General features: G+C 36.0%; 1 protein-coding gene across 1 annotated transcript in view; it reads right to left on the bottom strand.

The window, feature by feature from the left end:
• Lama2 (laminin subunit alpha 2) overlaps window positions 1-19,605 on the bottom strand; it is a 547,138-nt gene that overhangs the window by 164,152 nt on the left and 363,381 nt on the right. Inside the window, exons 22-28 of the mRNA XM_048354062.1 lie at window positions 19,051-19,187; window positions 13,232-13,468; window positions 10,400-10,543; window positions 9,269-9,448; window positions 8,978-9,166; window positions 8,762-8,895; window positions 5,405-5,522 (exon numbers count right to left, since the gene is read on the bottom strand). Coding sequence (XP_048210019.1) covers window positions 5,405-5,522; window positions 8,762-8,895; window positions 8,978-9,166; window positions 9,269-9,448; window positions 10,400-10,543; window positions 13,232-13,468; window positions 19,051-19,187 — 1,139 coding nt within the window. The remainder of the gene's footprint in view (window positions 1-5,404; window positions 5,523-8,761; window positions 8,896-8,977; window positions 9,167-9,268; window positions 9,449-10,399; window positions 10,544-13,231; window positions 13,469-19,050; window positions 19,188-19,605) is intronic.

Here is a 19,605-nt window from a genome sequence, read left to right as displayed (position 1 = left end):
CTATATGGAATCTCATAGGCTTTTTCCCTATGATCAAATCTCAAAAGTTATTTTTGGATCTTAAGCATACTGATGTTCTCCACCCCTAGAGAATGTAATTGAATTGGTAGAGAGAGTTTATAGGGCTTGTTTTAAGACTCCCAAAGGGCCCTAAAGCAGTCAGAACTGAGACACACTAGAATGTTGCTCTTTTGCCATAAATAGGACCTACATTGGGGCTGGGCAGAGTGGAAATCTTAACTACTGGGGAAGAGGAGAGGATAATTTCCTTTAAAGGTTAGGAAGAACAAACAGCTACAGAGAACCTATTCCAAAGAACAAGCTAGGCACGATAGTGAATGTCTATAGTATCAGCTATTAGTAGTAAAGTGCCTACTTAGCAAATGTGAGGCTCTGAGTTCAAGTCTCAGTACTATGAATAAAATAATAAACAAATAGGCATTCAGACTCTGGCATGGTAGGCATTTGGATTAGCTTACATAATTTCTGAAGTTCTAATATTTTAGATTAATACTTTGTCTGAAGGATTTCATTTCTAACAATCAGACTTTTCTGTATTGTGGAATAGTCTTTTAAAATATTTTAAAATACAGGGTGGATGCTGATTCCCTTTCAGTCTCTCACTCCCCTGGTACTTTCTGTATTTGTGCTTTTTATTCTTGTTCTGATACTTTTTAATTGGAGATATTTCCTTTCTCTGTGAACCAGTGTAAAATTCAAAAGAATGGTTATGTTTAATTGGAATAAAAAAGAGCTACTTTTAAAAGTCTCATCTAAAATTTGTTTTGGAACACAAAGAAAGTTAAAGAACAACAAAGAAACTTATTTTTTCCAGTTCGTTTTAACTACTTTGTTTTCAATTTCAGACTTTTCCTAGGTTCTCATCCCATATCCTAAATTATGCATAATTCAATTTTCCTCTGTTCTATTTCCATCTTTTCTTTCACAGCATGATGTCTCTTCAAAATAGTGAAATCAAATTTGTACAAAAATGTAGGAACATGAAGAGAATAAAACAAAAGAGTGAAAGACCCAGCATGTCCCAAAGTTGCACAACACATTCCTTTCTTCTCCCAGAGGCAACAACAAAAACAGCCAGTTGTGCAAGAGCCAGGAAAAACACTGTCATGTATCATTGTGTGGATTTTGCAATCAGACAAAGCAGACTTTAGTCCTTGTTCCACTTACTACTTGTGATGTGTGTAGGTTTTGGATATTGCCTCAGTTTCCTCATCTGGAACAGAAAGGTTTTGTATACCACAATACTTGAGTGTAAGCTTATCTACATTTTGGAAACCGACTTAATTGGGTTTAAATTGGAGTTTTAATGCTGCCTAGCTGTGTGATCATGACAAATCATTTAGCCATCTGGACTTCAAATACTGAAGATCATAAATTATAAGTGATGATAGCATATTAGAAAATGAGACTTTGTAGTGAAAGCAGTAAGCACTCAATAAACAAGCTATGTTTTGATATAGGATTATTGTGAACCTTCAATAATATATTTAAATAGATCATAAATAGGTCAATACATTTGCTTCCTTCTCAGTTAAATTTTGGGTATAGTTGCTGAGGGTAAAGTAAAAATAAAAGCCAGTGTGGTTGTTGTTTTAGTCTATTGGGAAAATTATGTTGTATGCCACATCACAACACATTCCTCTATATATGTGTGTATAGCCACATGATGAAGGAGGTTTAGTTTACCCCTAGACTACATGCTCCCAGGTGGTCTCATAAGATTAGATTATCTAGTAGTGTTATAGCTGCCTTGCTTTGTATAATCTGTGCTTGCATGTGATAAATCGTTTAATGACATAATTCTCAAAGCCTGTTTGCATCCTTATGCAGCACTTGACTGCACATGGAAACAGTCTTTAAGTCTACATGTAAGAAGGCAAGTCTATTTTAGGTTTTATACTTGATATTATGTAGAAATCAGGGACTTACTTAAAATATAGTTTGCTATTCCAGAATCTGAGTGATGACCCAAAAGATATCAGCCATTCAACTGTGAGTTTGGTGTCCTATTAAATATGGGAAGTAGGGTTATTTGGTTGAAATTTTCAAAGCATAACCGAGAGAAAATTGGTGTATTTCTGATTTCCATTGTATTGTTGCAGACAACCTGAAAACAATGTTTGTGTTAGTTTAGGCAATGCCCAAACCAAAGATGACTTGAAGGACAGATGATGTACCATAAGCATAGTGGCTCTGGAAACAACTGATCTCTTTCAGAAATTGTATCCCTTTTTAACTTCTAGAAGTAATGTCATCTCTACTTCAAATAATAATTGCAATAATTTAAGTATTTTGAGAACCTAATATTTTAATGAATAAAATTGCAGTATGATAATATTACATGACACAGGGAATTGGTTATGCTTTTAGTGGCAACCAATTCTTTTTTCTCTCTGTAACTATATGTTGGTCAAAACCCATAAAATGAATAGCTATGAAGGCAGATGTTTCTAGAATAACAGATTTAGCCAAAACATTCTAAAGAAATTGCTTTGTGTATTCGGGACCCAAAACATATGTAAGTGAAATGGGATGTTTTATTCTAAAACTGTCCTTAGCTTTCCACATTGATGATTAGATTTTATGGCTGGGTAATTACACTTTAGAATCAAGATGAATTCTAACTAAGATATATAATGGATTAGAGGCAACAGGTTGTGAGGAACAGCTCAGGTGCCTAATTATGAGAGATAAGCCTTTATCTCCATAATCTCTCTACTAAGATATTCCTATAATTATTATCTGTAAATAAGAACTTAAGTGAAATTCATGGGACTTAGGCAAAGCTATAAATATATAGGGTTATTTGTATCTATTACTCATTTTTCTCAATTCCCATCATTTATCACTTGCATTATTTGTGCTAATTTATATTCTTATATGACAGAAAAATTACTAAAATTAATGAAGAAGCATGAGTTAGACTTTACTATTTGAAAAACACTTGTAACATATAAAATCTGCAGTAGAAGATGGATTGCATTTAAATTATTTTACACTCTACCAACACTTTTGGTTGATATGTTGGAAGTATTATTTTAAGTAAATTCAGAAGAAATAGAGCTGTCATAATTTTCTCTCCCATATATCTAAAGGTCCGACTTGACTCATAAATGAATATCTTTTACATGAAAATAAATTTGCAGAGCCAGAGAACTTCAGAACTTCAAAAACCAACCTGTCATTTTATAGTCTGAATAACTATTAATAACCTACACTGTAGCACATAAGAGGACTGACAAGGACCACATAGCTGGTTCACAGTAAAGCCACACACTCCTTGGAAAGAATGTAACTTCATCTCTTGACTAGATGAATTTCAAATTCTCTCTGTCCTCTAGCTTCTCATTTTCCATGCTCACTGGAAATTCAGTGCATTTGCATATACTCACAATCTCACGTTTTAACCCTACACTGTGTAAATATGCATGCTTGGAAGGGCTGTATAATACATGTTAGATAGATGATAGACAGGCAGACACACACACACAGATTAGTGGCATGTGTACAAATATATTTAATAATGAGGTGAATAATTTGTTAAATCAAAGTGGAGATATTCAAATGAGCATTGACCTCAGAGCAGTAACCAAAAGGTTTTTATAATTATTTCAAGGATGTTTCAGAAGATACTGCAGTTAGCCTATGAAACTGTCTGCTGAACAATGTGAAATCCATATGATGGTAACCAAGTTTTATGTGCTTCAAGTTTACACTGAAATTAAACCTGAGGTTCAGCAACAAGTAAAAGCAAAGGCCCTGTCCCAGCAGTGGAGCTAAGTAGGATTTAATGAGACCAAATTCCTTTCATTCTGCCCACTTGCTCCTCTCAGGAGCATGATGTGCAATGTTCGTAAGTTGTACTATGGGTTTGAACTAGTGTTATTATTGACTTCACATACACAGGCTTAACAAAACCCTCCCAAACTTTATTTACAAGAGAAAATGATAAGCTTATCTAAAAATAAGTTAAGACATGCACAGGTAGCTAGGTATAATTGGTAATAATATTAACCAGATTACTCACATCAACTACCTGCCAGGCACCGTGATGAGTACTCAGGGCCACAGCATGTTCTGTCTTTGTAAGATGCTGAGGTTAGAGGAGTCACTGATCTGCCTTGGGTGCCAACCACTGTACTTAATGAGAACTGATCTGGTGGATCTGTCTATCTATCTATCTATCTATCTATCTATCTATCTATCTATCTATCTATCTATCTATCTCATGTCCCAGAATCCCCTTCTACCAGGGGTCAGACTCCAGGTTGTAGCAGTCCAAGTTTGGCAACAGTCACTCATGCACTTGGGTGTTTACTGTCTATAGTTATAAAGAAGGTTTACAACCTCTACAAAGGCTCATCTCTCATGAATGGTGAAACTGAGTTTCAAACCCAGAATAGTTTCTCATCTATTCTACATTCCTATTTTATCTGTTCCTTGTTTTGATTATTACGATTTGTAGGGAGTTGTATAGAGTAGTTGTCATTTAACAAAGCAAGTTTATGAATGCCATATGTCTTATTACTTTTAATGGTTTAGTATTTGTAGAAATTAAATTACTTGCCTGAAGATGAAGATCTGGAAATTTTCAAGTTTTGAAGGCACTTAAAATCTTCCCCCCGAAAAAATGTATTTTCAAAATAAAAAGTTTTAAAAACATAATGACTGAATAATAATAGTACTGTTGGAATAAACTTATGTCCTCTGAGAAGCTCCTGTTGATGGGAAAAGACCACTACTTACTGCATAAGTATTTTTTTTTCTTTTTCATGTTCTATATAACACATTTTCTTTTTTTTTTTTTTTTTTTTGGCCAGTCCTGGGCCTTGGACTCCGGGCCTGAGCACTGTCCCTGGCTTCTTCCCACTCAAGGCTAGCACTCGGCCACTTGAGCCACAGCGCCGCTTCTGGCCGTTTTTCTGTATATGTGGTGTTGGGGAATCGAACCTAGGGCCTCGTGTATCCTAGGCAGGCACTCTTGCCACTAGGCTATATCCCCAGCCCCTATATAACACATTTTCAAAATTCAGTATAATCAGATCTCATTGCCACTGCAGTTTAAATGCTTCTAACTGCTCAAAAATGGCACCAAGAAAAGAGATCAGTTATCAGAGGTGGGCTCTATGCAAACATTGTAGTTTCCTTGACTGTTCATGTTTCCCAAAGTCTTTTACTTTTCAAGTATTTCTGTTTTGCGAGGATCTGTGATACCTGGAAAGAGTAACATCATCTCCTTGATTCTATGCCTTCCTCACTGTGTGAGTGTAAAGCTAAGGATATGGACTAATGTCCAAGCAACTGAACAAAAGTAGTGCTGGGACCGTTTGCATGTGGCTCCTTATGGAGATGGGGTTAAGCAGTTGAGTAACAGCTGGCTTACCTCACAGGACAAGCCAGAGTAGCCTGGAGGACAATCACATTTTTCTATCAGTTGAGCTGGAGGAGTCACTGCTGTGATTTGTCCTGGTTCAGCCACTTCCATGGAGATTTCAGAAATCCTGGAAATAGCAAGCTCAATTAGATAAAAGCACAGCCAGTTCAGGACACCTTGTGAACACCGAAGACTGCAAGAAGAATCTAGGATTTTTTTATCAGCCTCAAGTGTGTTCTATTACTTAGAGAATAATAGGTAATATTTCAATGGACAGATAATAGTTAATTGTGTTTATAGGACATTTTAATATAGGTACATTTTGATATAGGTGTAGGATGATTAAATCAAGCTACTACCGTATTGTTTTTAACCTGCCTAAATTTCATGGACTCATGTATCTTCCCCTTACTAGTGCATTTTTTGCTTTAGCTGAGGTTAAATATTAGGAAAAAATCCACAAAAATCATAAGGATCTTAGTAAATTGAAGGTCTGCTGTCCTGTTGAGATGGTAGTATAAAGATTTTCTTCCATTTTGTAAAATGTGAGTGGCTTTAGGTTGACATGGTCAATTAAGTAAGCATTTATATTCTTCTAAACAGACAACCAAAGTCATTCTCCAATAGAATACCGCCTGTAGTCCTTAGTGCAATCACTTTTAATTTAATACTACCTCCAACTTCTTCCCCTTAAGACTCTGGATGGCCTTTCAAAACTTTCGAAAGCTGTCTAGAATCAACAATCAAGCATGGACTAATTGTATTGATCTTTCCGAGGATAAAGATCCTTTCAAACTAATATTTTTAACATTATTAAATAAATCTTTTAAATGACTTACATCACTCTTTCCATTGGCAGAAACATTCTTATAATTGAAAAAAATATTCACAGAGAAAATAGTGATTCCTATTTCATTAAATTGAAACTATACACTAATATATATTCAGTCCATAAACCCAGACTATTTCATAACCAACTACCTGGAAACATGAAAATGTTCTGCAAATAAACTTTTAAATGAGACAATGAATTGTTTTGCTCCAGTAAAAGCCATCTCCAATAGCTTAATGAGGTTGAATCATAAACTTATAACAAGCAAATGTGTTTTTGAATTATGAATATACATTCTGGTTTGACTACCTCTGTAATTATCTGTACTGGGAAGATTTGTCCTAAGTTCAGGTAAAATTCAGGCTTTAGTCTCCCCTTTATGGAATACAAAGGGTGGTATGGGTTGTGAATAAGCCACACTCCTCCAGTAAGAATGCCTCCACTTTCAGCTCCACAAGACTTGGTAGGAACAAGAAGATCAATTGGTATTTGTTGACATAGTCAAATGATATTTTGTAACTATTGAAGCCAAGAGCATCATCTCACCTTCTCTATCTTACACATGCATGCACAAAGCTGATCAGCAAGTGATTAAGAATTAAGAAAAATTTGAATGATGGCAATGATAGATATGTCTGCAATACATTATTTTTCTCAGGGAACCTTATGGGATCCCCGAAAGGTGGAAGGTTGGAGGATTAGATAGGTAGAAAAATAATGGTCTTGTTTTCCACAGAGATAGAATTTCTATTAAATGATGGGTAGAAGGAAATGATCTTATAAACTGAACCACAGATTTAGTACCTTTCAGAGAGTGATTTTAAAAAACAAAACAACAAAACCATTGCTCTGACAAAGATGGAAAAGTATGAATCTCAAGCCAAATGTGTAGTGTTATTTTTCAACTCTTTTGCTTGTGAAACTATTAACATTTATGTAAAAATAAGGTGTGAGACTGTGTCATACTTTGGGAAGAATATTCAAACTTTTTCAAGGCCTTTGTTATGATTCTTATGTTTTAGAACTTCTATTGCTTTATGAGTTGTCTTATTCGTTCCACTTATTGCTAGATTATAGCTAGTTTTTATAGGACAAAGAAAAAGGATATCTGTTTAAATTTAAGTTTCACAAAATTGTCAATAAGACTAAAGGATTTTATTTCATGAGGTTTGGGAAAGTGCAGTAAGAGAAGGATATATATATATATATATATATATATATGAAAAAACAGGCAATGTTACAGTTGAAATTGGTAAGTCAAAGAAAGTACTGTGAACAATGAGTGACAATATTCTTTTTATCAGTAACACTAGAAAAATGTTCTGTAAACTACCAAACTTACTGCTGTTTGGTAGAATTTTCAAAATAATCAATTTGGTACCCATGGTATGTATAACATTTTTCTGCCATTTATATATGTTTGATATTTGAAAACAATTAACAATACAGCTGATAGCAATTCTTTAGTACATTTTTTATTACTTCATATAAAAATAATCCCTGTTACTTACTGCAAGGAGGAGTATAACAAGGTAATCATAGGATTAAAGATTAAAAAGTAAGCTTCGGTTCATAGTTTACTCCTTTACTAAAATTCTCTGTATCAATCAGGAAAGTAGTACGGATCTTTGCATGAAATAAATCGTTTATGAATGTCACCAGAATGGAGCTACATATCAGTCCCATTAAGCCTCATTTTAATTTGGTTCAACTTGTGAAAACACTGAAGGAGGTACCCCATTGTTTGATTTTCATGATACCTCATTCTCTCTTGCCATTCTTTTGTGATTTTCTGTTTCTTTACTCTAGGTTTCACAGTTGTTGTAGGTCATATTAAATAGGGTAAATGGCAACATGATATAATCCCCAGTGGTACTTAGAGGATAATAATCATGGTTGTGAGAGACTGGGCCAAGTCGGTTATGTTTGATTCACCTGCTATAAAAAGGTCACTTTCTTTGTAGTCTTATTATACCTTTATAGTATATGAGTTAATTACATGTTATTAATTTTCTGAATTTTTTTTGTCAACTGTGGGGCTTTGAACTCAGGGCCTGAGCACTATTCTTGAGCACTTTCACTAAAAGCTGATGCTCTATTTCTTTGAATCATAGCTCTACTTCCAGTTTTCTGGTAGTTAATTGGAGACAAGGGTCTAATGAATTGTTCCTGCTCAGGATGGCTTTGAACTGTGATCCTTAGGTCTCAGACATCTGAATACCTAGGATTACAGTTGTGAGCCTCCAGCACCACACTAATTTTCTCAAAAGTTTAACTGGCATCTTAAAATAACTATGTCTAAGGTGGGTTCAATACTTTCCCCTTTACCTTTCTTCTTATACTTTTTACCATTTGTGGGGAATGACAATAATTTCAATCAGGAAGGAACTAGGACACCAGCCTTTGTTTGGTTTCCTATAATCACTAAAATCATTCACTAAAAATCACATCCCTTCTGAAGGTATCTGAGGTCTCCCTAATTTCCATATAGATCTGAGAAGGTCTTCATTTGACTATTGGCTATCCTCACTTACCTGCTTTGTCGCACGACATTTCCATAAGTAGCTTTGATAAGAATATAATGAATATCATATAGTACATCCAAGAAGTCTTCCCGGGTGACAGTCCTACTGATTCGAGGGTCGTCACCATAGTATTTCCATTCTCTCTGTCAATATAAGAAAGGAAACATTGACAAAGCTGGCAGCAAAACCATCAGAATCTTTGCAGCAGCCAATGAATGACCTTACCTCTGTCATTTCAATTTCATGTCTTGTCAGTTGGCCAATGAGAGGGGCAGCCATGTGCCTGATGATAATTCTAGCATGAGTCGGAGTCCCGCCTCGAATGATAACTTGAGGTTTATACGTAGATGGACCTATCTCATCCCGAGCTTCAAAATAGATCGTGTACTTGAGTTTGCCCCCATAGGCCATCAACTGACAAAATAAAACAAAGAGTGATGATGTAGGTTCATCTTTGAATGGCTTCAATCCAAAACCTCCTTTGACTATGTTCGGTTGCTTTAGAAAACGTCTTACCTTCTTTCCTTCAAATTGTTCAGGGAGTTTCCAATAGAAAGGTTCCAGATGGAGATCTTCCCGCACCCTATCCATGTCTGCCACGATCTCTGGTTGTAGAAAAGTGATGCCTTTGGTCGTTGTATGCTGGAGGGCTTCATCCACCAGAGGCAGGATGATCTGCTCAGCCTCCAGCATCACCTACACGGGGGTCAAAGTACAGTGGAGAGCTGAGATGAAGTCACTGGGTTTCCCTTTAAAAGAAAGTTGTGGTCTGCTCATTGATTTGCAGTGCCTATTCCCTCTTGGCTGAGTGTTCTCACAGGAAAAAGGACTATCATTGTGGGTGAGGGCAGTATACTCTCCATGATAAATCCTTTGGGTGATGTTACATGCTACAAATCACGGTGTCTGAAAATTGGAATCTTTTACACAAGTACAGTAGAATTCATAAGTAGGGAGAGTTACAGGGAGATTAAAGTCATCAAAGTAAATGTATTCACTGTCAGAAACTGGATCAGGTTGGAATGAATGCAAAAACCCTGGTTTTCATTACTGTGTTCAGTCATACCAATGTTCCTGTTGCAGCGCCCCCACCCCTCACAACACAACTTTTTCCTATGCCAAAGCACAATGGTATGCTGTGACTGCTTCTCTTTGGCATTATTTCTGCATCAATAGTAAGAGAACTACCTTTTCTTTTTTAATTTCTTGGTGCTGGCCCTGAGTCTTCAACTTATGACCTAAGCATTATCTCTGAGCTTTTTATGCTCAAGGCTAACATTCTACCACTTGAACCATAGCTCTACTTCTGACCTTTTGGTAGTTAATTAGACATCAGAGTCTCACACTTTCCTGCCAGCCTGGTTTCACCATGATCTTCATATCTTAGATTTCTTAGTAGCTAGGATTATAGATGTAACCCTTGGGTGCCTGGCTAAAAGAACTATCTTGAAGCAAGAATTTGTAGAGGGCATTTATTTGCTGCCCAGTGACATGCCAATGCTTTTGCCATTTCTGATATGAACAGGGAGAAGATAACTTAAATGTCTTTGGCATTTGCCTATTCCTCCTTACTGCCTAGCTAAAAGATGCTAGCAGGGGCTGATATTACACCATTACATCATTACATGGCTCAATGACTGTACGTACCAATGTGCGGATCATCCCTTTGGCTTCTGAGCACTGGGTGGTAACACCGAAGCAATAGCAGCTTCTGCAGCCAAGTGGGTCCTTGGCATCAAGTCCATATTTTCCAGGTCGGCACCTATCACAGTGGACACCTTCTACATTCACCTGAGGAGAGAAAGGAGTCTTCAGAGCTCAAATAAACAAAATTATCAGAAGGGATGAGGAAACAACTGAAGAGTGAATATTGGGAACATATTTTTTTATAATCACAAATTAAGCCCAAAAGAACTTTTATCTTACATCTTAAATGGGATGTATAGTTAACCTCATTGTAGGGATGCCTTTTTGTTGTTGTTTTTTGGTCAGATGAGCTCGAACTCTGGGCCTAGGTGCTGTCCCTGAGCCTCTTTGTACTCAAGGATAGTGTTCTACCAACTGAGCCACAGCTCTACTTCTGTTTTCTTGAGTGGTTATTTGGAGATATCTCCCCAAAACTTTTCGGCTCAGGCCAACACTGAGCCAATATCCTCAGATCTCAGATTCCTGAATAGCTAGGTTTCCAGATGTGAGCTATTGGAGCCCACTTCGGATGCCATGTTTTTAAAAGTTCTTTTTTAGAAATACATCTATGCCCCAGGGTATGTCTAATTATGTTTTAAACCTAAGTAGCATGTTTTTTTTCTAACCATTCTGCTATGAATATAAAATACTCATGATAATTTCAAAATCAGAGTAAAAACACTGATTCTTAGTGCTCTATACAATTTTTTAAAAGCATAGGCAGATATGTTTAGTATTTTTTTTTTTTTTTTTGGCCAGTCCTGGGGCTTGGACTCAGGGCCTGAGCACTGTCCCTGGCTTCTTTTTGCTCAAGGCTAGCAGTCTGCCACTTGAGCCACAGCGCCACTTCTGGCCATTTTCTGTATATGTGGTGCTGGGGAATCGAACCCAGGGCCTCATGTATATGAAGCAGGCACTCTTGCCACTAGGCCATATCCCCAGCCCTATGTTTAGTATTTTGAGGAACCGCCATACTGCTTTCCAGAGTGGTTGAACAAGTTTACACTCCCACCAACAATGTAGTAGCACTCCCTTTTGGCCACATCCCAGCCAGCACCTGTTGTTATTAGTTTTCTTGATAAGGACCATTCTAACTGGGGTAAGGTTTAACTTCAAAGTTGATTTGATTTGCATTTCTTATGATCCAGTAATCCCACTCCTGGGCATTTACCCAAAAGATCAAAAACAAAGCAACACTAAAACTACCAGCACAACTATGTTCAATGCAGCATTATTTACCATAGCTAAGATATGAAACCAACCTAGATGGCCCTCAGTAGATAAACGGATCATGAAGATGTGGTATATATACACGATGGAATTCTATACCTCCATCAGAAAGAATGACATTGCCCCATTCATAACGAAATGGAAAGACCTGGAAAAAATTATATGAAGTGAAGCAAGCCAGGCCCAAAGAAATATAAGTTTCATGGTTTCCCTCATTTGTAATAACTAGAATATGTTTATGATATTCCTAGCAGGGGATCACAATAGCCCAATTGCTAAGTGCATAGGACCATATATGATGAAATATATCAAAATGAACTCCGAGAATTGCAAACAAGAAGTTTTCTTGTTATAACTTGTATGCAGTTATTTCTATTTTTAGTTTTTGTGTGCCCTTTCTCTTGCATATAAGCTTATCTGATCCATGGAAAGGAAAGTGAATCACAGAAACAGCAGAACCAAGGATGAACCAATGCGACAGTGATACTCACTAGACACTACAATGGAAATGAACTTTACAATTCAGGGGAGAGGAGGGTGGGGAGTGGTACACAGAAGAAAATAAGGGAGGAGGTAGCAGTGTTTAAAAAGAAATGTACTCATTACCTTACTTTTGTAACTGTAACCACCCTGTTCATAACCTTTACAAAATAAATAAATGTACATAGACAGGAGATTAAAATTGTCCCATATTGATATAATATATACACGGAATGACATAGTATATCTATTACATGAGGTAAACATGTGATAAGCATATTTGTAATGGATAATACTACAGTACTGCACTCTCTGTACTGATTGGTGTCCTCCCCTAAAGAGGTGGCTCTTTGCCTAAAATCTCAGGACTGTATTAAGAATCACCATCATGGTTTCCTTCTTCATCTTCTGGCTCTCTGACTACACTACTTTAACTGGAAAACCTACCACTGACATAATTTTCACTGCCTTTATCCTGGGATTGATTTTTCAGAAATATGTAAAAGGAAAAATCAATCCCTCTTATCTTTTTTAATTGGCTCTTTTCTACATCATTTAGCAATATTAATGAGGGCTGGAATTTTGCGCAGTGTCACTGTTTATAATGTCAGCCTCTCTATGCGATGAAATTTTTCTGAACTTCCACAGAAGTAAACGTATCATTCAGTATACAGGGACTACAAATGGACATTAGGAGATAAAGGTTTGCCTTATTGTTGAGCTATGATTTTTCCCAGATGATACTTAGAAGAACATTCCTCTATGATCTAGCCCAAATATTATCCTTGTGTAGGGAACATATAAAGAAAAAATAACTTTACTTTAATATTTCAAATACATTATTTCTACCATCTAGGAAAAAAGTTGAGCTTGCAACTTCATCTGTATGCCAATGAGTATGTACCCACATATGTGTACAGACATATGTATATAATTATCTAGACATAGATAATTATGTCTAGATAGATATATCTATATCTAGATATGTCTAGCTTTTGTTTGTGTAGTATAGTGAAGCTACAGCTGACCAAAGGAACCAGAAGTGAGCAAGGTTTGTCCTTACTGCCTTTCAGGGGTACGTACCTTACAAGTACACTGCCCAGTTTGATCACTACAGAAACATTTTTTAGTCTCTGAATCACAGGTTGTGGCATCTGTCCCCGGCAGGAAGCAGTCACAGAGACTGCAGTGAGGGTAGTTCCAGTGCCCTCGATTGCACTCTGTACATTTTGCACCAGAGAATTTTGGATGACAGTTGCACTGGCCTGTATTTACATTGCATTGGAAATCTAAGGATCCCACTGTGCTGCAGTTACAAGCCTGGGGAAGAGAGAAAAACAGCAACTATTAACATCCCTTGATGGGAAACATCTTAAAATTTTAATCCTAATGTTTGCATGCTTCATTAAACTCACATTCATCATGTAAGTCTTATGTGCTTGGTACTATTTTAGTTTGGTCCCTTGGGAAACATTAGTGAACACAGACATTAAAATGGTTTCCTTCATTTAGGAAAAAAACAATTGTCTTGAAACCACAACGTTATGTAGATAAGAATGAAAACATTTCCTTTTGTCTTTTCATGATCGGGAAAGGTTAGGTATTGGTTTCCTTTCAACACTTTTTGTTTCAAAGACTAAACCTTAGACAAACTCATCTCACCTCATCGTCTCATTACTTGTAGCACAAACAATTTACAGACATACTTTATATCTAGAAGGGGAGGCATAAGGACATAAAATCCTCACTATGCCTGGGTAATAGGGGAGGTGTGAAATGCTCTGAGAACCCAAAAAGCAAAAACAAAGCAAGCACACAGAAGCCAAGGAAAGCTTATAAGAATAATGATAGGTAATGTATTGGTATCTTATTTCAGTTTTACAGATGTCCCTGATTTTTAAGTATTTTACTGCTACTTTTTTCCCTTTATCTTATATGCACACAATTTTTTAAACTCATGGAATATGCTTTTGGTTTTTGCTAGTACTTTAACAATTTGAGGGGTTTCTTCATTAGTTACTGGAACATGTTGAGCTCTTTTACTTAGAGAATATGATTTTCTTTTTAAATGAGAGCTGAGTCTGTTTTGCTTTTCCAAATTTGTCTTTGATTGTTATAACTATCATATCACTTTTATTCTTTAGGATCAATTTAAGTCCTTGTAGTAGATTAATATTTTTGCCTGCCCAATCTATAATACCAGAATGTATTACCTTGCTAACCTTCTGTTTATTTACCTGCTTGAGGTATTTAAGTCTCAAAACTGTTGTGTGTTTATAGCTACTTTTTTTAAGTAGCAAAAAATATGAAATATCTGCTAACATATTTGTTATATAAAACTAAAGGACTAATTTCTGAAGGATTGCTGACTCTAAAGATATTGGGATCTGTCCAAGTCAGAAAGCTTATTCAGGAAGTTATAGTGGAGAATAAATGAGCCCATTACCCATATGTTTAGATAGCACTATACCAATATCAAACTTAAATCATAATTAGATGTAATGTTTATTTAGGAACAGAGGATTTATTCACTATTCCCCTGCTAGTGAAAAAGTCAGGCTTTGTATTCTATTTCAATAACAGCGCAAGTGATGTGTGTGCTTACACGTCAGCATGGAGAAATTATCCATGCCACAAAGAAATAAGAGCTATAAATTTCAAATCACTGTTTAAACTATACTCATCTAAGTTTTTAAATAGTTGAGTTTATACTTACAAAAAGTTCTTTGTGAGTTCTACAATTTTTTTTTTTTTTTTTTTTTTTGGCCAGTCTTGGGCTTTAAACTCAGGGCCTGAGCACTGTCCCTGGCTTCTTTTTGCTCAAAGCTAGCAGTCTGCCACTTGAGCCACAGCGCATTTCTGGCCGTTTTCTATATATGTGGTGCTGAGGAATTGAACCCAGGGCTTCATGTATATGAGGCAAGCACTCTTGCCACTAGGCCATATTCCCAGCCCTCTACACAAGTTTTTAAATGTCTTCATAATGGTAAAATGTATAGCTCTTCAGACATTTTGATATTTAACAAAGGCTCAAAGTAATGAAACTTTTAAAAATCATTTTAATCAATGTTATCCAATGATCAGCAAAAATTAATAATACCAAAATTAATTGTTTATGCAGAGATTTAAACTGAATTATGCTGTTTCACATCCTGAACATTAGCCATCCACTTTAATTACAAGACTTTCATTAAAGTTTGGTCATGTAGAATTTTGTAGGTTGAAAGTTTTCTAAAGTCTTCCTCATAATTCCAAGTGATCAGCTGGGTGCTAGGATTTGAGGAATACACAAAATGCCAGTTATACTACCTTAAGGCATGGTTTAAATTTCCCTAAATTTTTTGAAATTCCTTGAGACATTGTTGCTTTAGTTCCCAAAATATAGCTCTATGGAATCATAAACTTAATAATACTCTGGGCAATAGTAAAAATGAGTGTCTATTTTAATGATTCTAGTAGTTGAAAGCTGATTTCTGATCTTCCTTAAACAATCACCAATCTTCTTATTTCTTTCTCATTAGAAATTCCTAGGCAAGTGTTCAGATGTGTTACTCTATGTTTAGAGCTGAATATGGACTAAGTCACTGGGAAAAAAGAATCTACATCTTTCTTGTGCACTGCCATGGGCCAACTAGGATACTATTGGTTATCACATTTTAATATTATTTAAGTTTGCCTCAAAAATATAAAACTATGTTAAATTTATCATACATGCAAGAGTTGAACATAAAAATAATAAAAGATTTGTAAGAAAAATTATACAAACCTAAATAAATGCAAAGTCATACCATGTTCATATATTGAAAACTCAATATTCTTAAACTGCCAGTTCTTCCCAAGTTAATATATTGATTCAATATAATCCCAAACAAATCCTAGAAGACTTTCAAGTAAAGACGTAGGGAAGATGAACTGAAAATTTATATGGAAATTCAAAGTATCTAAATATGCAAGTGATAATGGAAAAAAAAGACTAGAAATGGAAAACTTGTAATAACTTAATTTCATTCTGTGCAAGAAAGCTATAGAAATTGGAACATTTTAGTGTATACATAATAGGACACATATGAATACAATAAGAAACACATTGGATTTGAAAGAGGAACACAGTAATTTAAAGAAAATAATCAAATATTTAACAGTAATGTTAAATAAAATATCTATAAATATTAGAAAAATGAATATCAATAAAAATTGAACTTTATTTCAAATTTTTATGTTATATTACATACAAGAATTTTAAAAAGGGGCTGGGGATATAGCCTAGTGGCAAGAGTGCCTGCCTCGGATACACGAGGCCCTAGGTTCGATTCCCCAGCACCACATATACAGAAAACGGCCAGAAGCGGCGCTGTGGCTCAAGTGGCAGAGTGCTAGCCTTGAGCGGGAAGAAGCCAGGGACAGTGCTCAGGCCCTGAGTCCAAGGCCCAGGACTGGCCAAAAAAAAAAAAAGAATTTTAAAAAACAGAACATATATCCAAATTTAAGAACTAAAAATTAGAAGTTCTTGAAAAAAACATAGGAGAGGCTAGAGATGTGTCTTAAGTGGTAGGGCAAGAGCTTATCTAGTTCAAGGCAATTAATTCAAACTAAATTACTGATTGGGTAACAAGTCTGACAAGAAATCTCACTACCATACTTATGTAACTGTAACCCCTCTGTACATCACATTGACAATAAAATTAAATTAAAAATACTTTTGTACCACCAAAGAAAACATAAGAGATACATTTTTAAATTTGACTTGGGGCAATAAATACTTTTTAGAATAGTGTATAAAAAGCATAAACCATCAAAAAGATAACAAAAGTTAATGTTTCTAAAAAAATTCACATAAAATTACTAGGTTAAAAGTTAAGCTCTAGGCGCTGGGGATATAGCCTAGTGGCAAGAGTGCCTGCCTAGGTATACCCGAGGCCCTAGGTTCGATTCCCCAGCACCACATATACAGAAAACGGCCAGAAGCGGCGCTGTGGTTCAAGTGGCAGAGTGCTAGCCTTGAGCAGGAAGAAGCCAGGGACAGTGCTTAGGCCCTGAGTCCAAGGCCCAGGACTGGCCAAAAAAAAAAAAAAAAAGTCAAGCTCTATTATCACACAGTGTATGGTTACATAACACATGTATGTTAGAGGATTTGTTTCTGGAATATATAAAAATGATATTTACAACTCATTATTAAGAAAACACTTAACCCAAAATAAAAATAGGTAAAAACATGTAAGTACTTCACACTTGAGAAGTACAACTTAATTCCAAACATTGTTAATTATTTAAAAACTATAAAATATATGAATACACACCCAACAGAATTCTTCAAATTAAAAATGGTCAGAATTTCAAGTGTTAATTTGGAAGATGTAAATATTTTTATGAAGAGAAATTAAAAACATGCTTATAAATGAGCCTTTGACTTGCATACCAAGGTTGACAGTGTAATTATACATAATAACTCCAAACTGGAAATGACTCAAGTACTAATCAAGTGTAAATAAACAAGTAATAATATGACATGTAATAGAAAGCCATTAAACAACTAAGAAGATCAAACTGCAGATTCATGAAAGCAAATGAATGAATGGGAAAATCATCACATTTAGCAAAGGAAGCCAAACCAAACTATCAGGACAGCAAAACAGCGACAGCAAAACAGCAACAGCATAAGATTCCATTCACATGAAGTTGCAGAAGTGGCGAATTTACTGTATTCGAAGGGGAAAAATATGGTAGTTGGGGATGGAGTGTGTGGGGGGGGTTGTTGACAGCAAAGGAAAACAATGGGTGTTTCCATGTTTCTAATCATTAGTCAAGTCTCAGCACAACTCTCTCTCTCTCTCTCTCTCTCTCTCTCTCTCCCTCTCTCTCTCTCACACACACACACACACACACACAAACCACACAAAACCTTGATAGAACTCAAAACCCTGATAGAATATTGAGGTCCTCACCTGCCTAAGCTCACTCCTGCTATGCTGATTAGTCACATTGGGTGTGATCTGTAAATCTCTTTCTACCAAAATGAATGAGTTCCTATTAGCTTAAGCTCCTCATTAGCCCTAGGCCACCCCTGTATCTGCATGGAGGCTCTTTAATACTGTTGTTATTACTATTTAATGTGTAATGACATACACATGGTGACACTTCTTCAGTAGTCTTATCAGCTCTTCTCCGCTGATGCTATATTTCTCTGAACATCAGCCTTGGCATGCCATTTTCCACAATCTCCCCAAGGAAGAGTAGAATGAGGACTTTTTTTGTCCCCAGGCTAAAGGTGATCATCAGTATGATTCTTAGAATCCTTTCAAGTACTTCCTGAAAAGTCAATGTAGAGGTAGTTTATAGACTTTTAGTGAATTGCTTCCATGAACTTCCCATTGACTTTTACTATGTCGATATATTTCATGGAATCTACCTAAAAATATAATATTTGCTTCCTGCTCTTACTACAGAATTTTTGTTCTATTCCTCCCTGTTATTGTAGGCATTTTGAATTCAGGAGAATTGCTGTGTACTAAATTGTCTTACCCAACAATCAAACAAAAAGCAATGAGAAATATCTGCAATGCACTCTCTGACAATTCTGTATTTTTGTGATGTAATAGTGGGATTTGAAATGCCTAGATTTAGAACTCTATTAAAACAACAATGTAGGGGCTGGGAATATGGCCTAGTGGCAAGAGTGCTTGCCTCCTACACATGAAGCTCTCGGTTCGATTCCCCAGCACCACATATATGGAAAACGGCCAGCAGGGGCGCTGTGGCTCAGCTGGCAGAGTGCTAGCCTTGAGCGGGAAGAAGCCAGGGATGGTGCTCAGTCCCTGAGTCCAAGGCCAAGGACTGGCCAAAAAACAACAACAATAATGTAACAAACCTACAAAAACTGTCAGATGATAAAGTCAGACACTCACCTTACAACCAGTGACAATGCTGTGGCCCCAGGTATTGGGCACACAGCTGGAACATCTGTCTCCAATGGTGTTGGGAGGGCAAATGCATTGACCAGTCTTTGGGTCACAGTTGTTACCCAGATGGGAACAGTCACAAGCTACACAGAGAAAGAGGGGAAACAAAAAAGTGATAAATGGCTTAATGTTCATTAAAATGTTGATATTTTATTGTTAATACAGATTTTCATGTTCCACATTTTGTTTAAGCATCCTTGGACATAAAAAATTAACTCTTTCATATTTTATTTCAGAAAACAGTATATTTCACAAAGGAGATGATCATCATAAAATAGTGTATTTCACTAAGGAGGTGATCTATTATATACTGTGTTTAAATGAGTGCTTTTCCAGTTAGGCATCTCTAGATTTCCTATTAAGTTGAAGAGAGGGAAGAACTGAGCATCAAATTTTCTCTTCACTGAAATATGTCATAGCTAGATACAATAGAGTTTTAACACTTTTGTTTGTGTTGTTGATTAAAGTTAGTATATATATATATATATTTTTTTTTTTTTT

This window comes from Perognathus longimembris, chromosome 9 (genome assembly GCF_023159225.1).
Source record: "Perognathus longimembris pacificus isolate PPM17 chromosome 9, ASM2315922v1, whole genome shotgun sequence".
Taxonomy (NCBI): Eukaryota; Metazoa; Chordata; class Mammalia; order Rodentia; family Heteromyidae; genus Perognathus; species Perognathus longimembris.
Note: the sequence above shows the minus strand (reverse complement) of the source record. Positions and strands in the feature narration are given on the sequence as shown.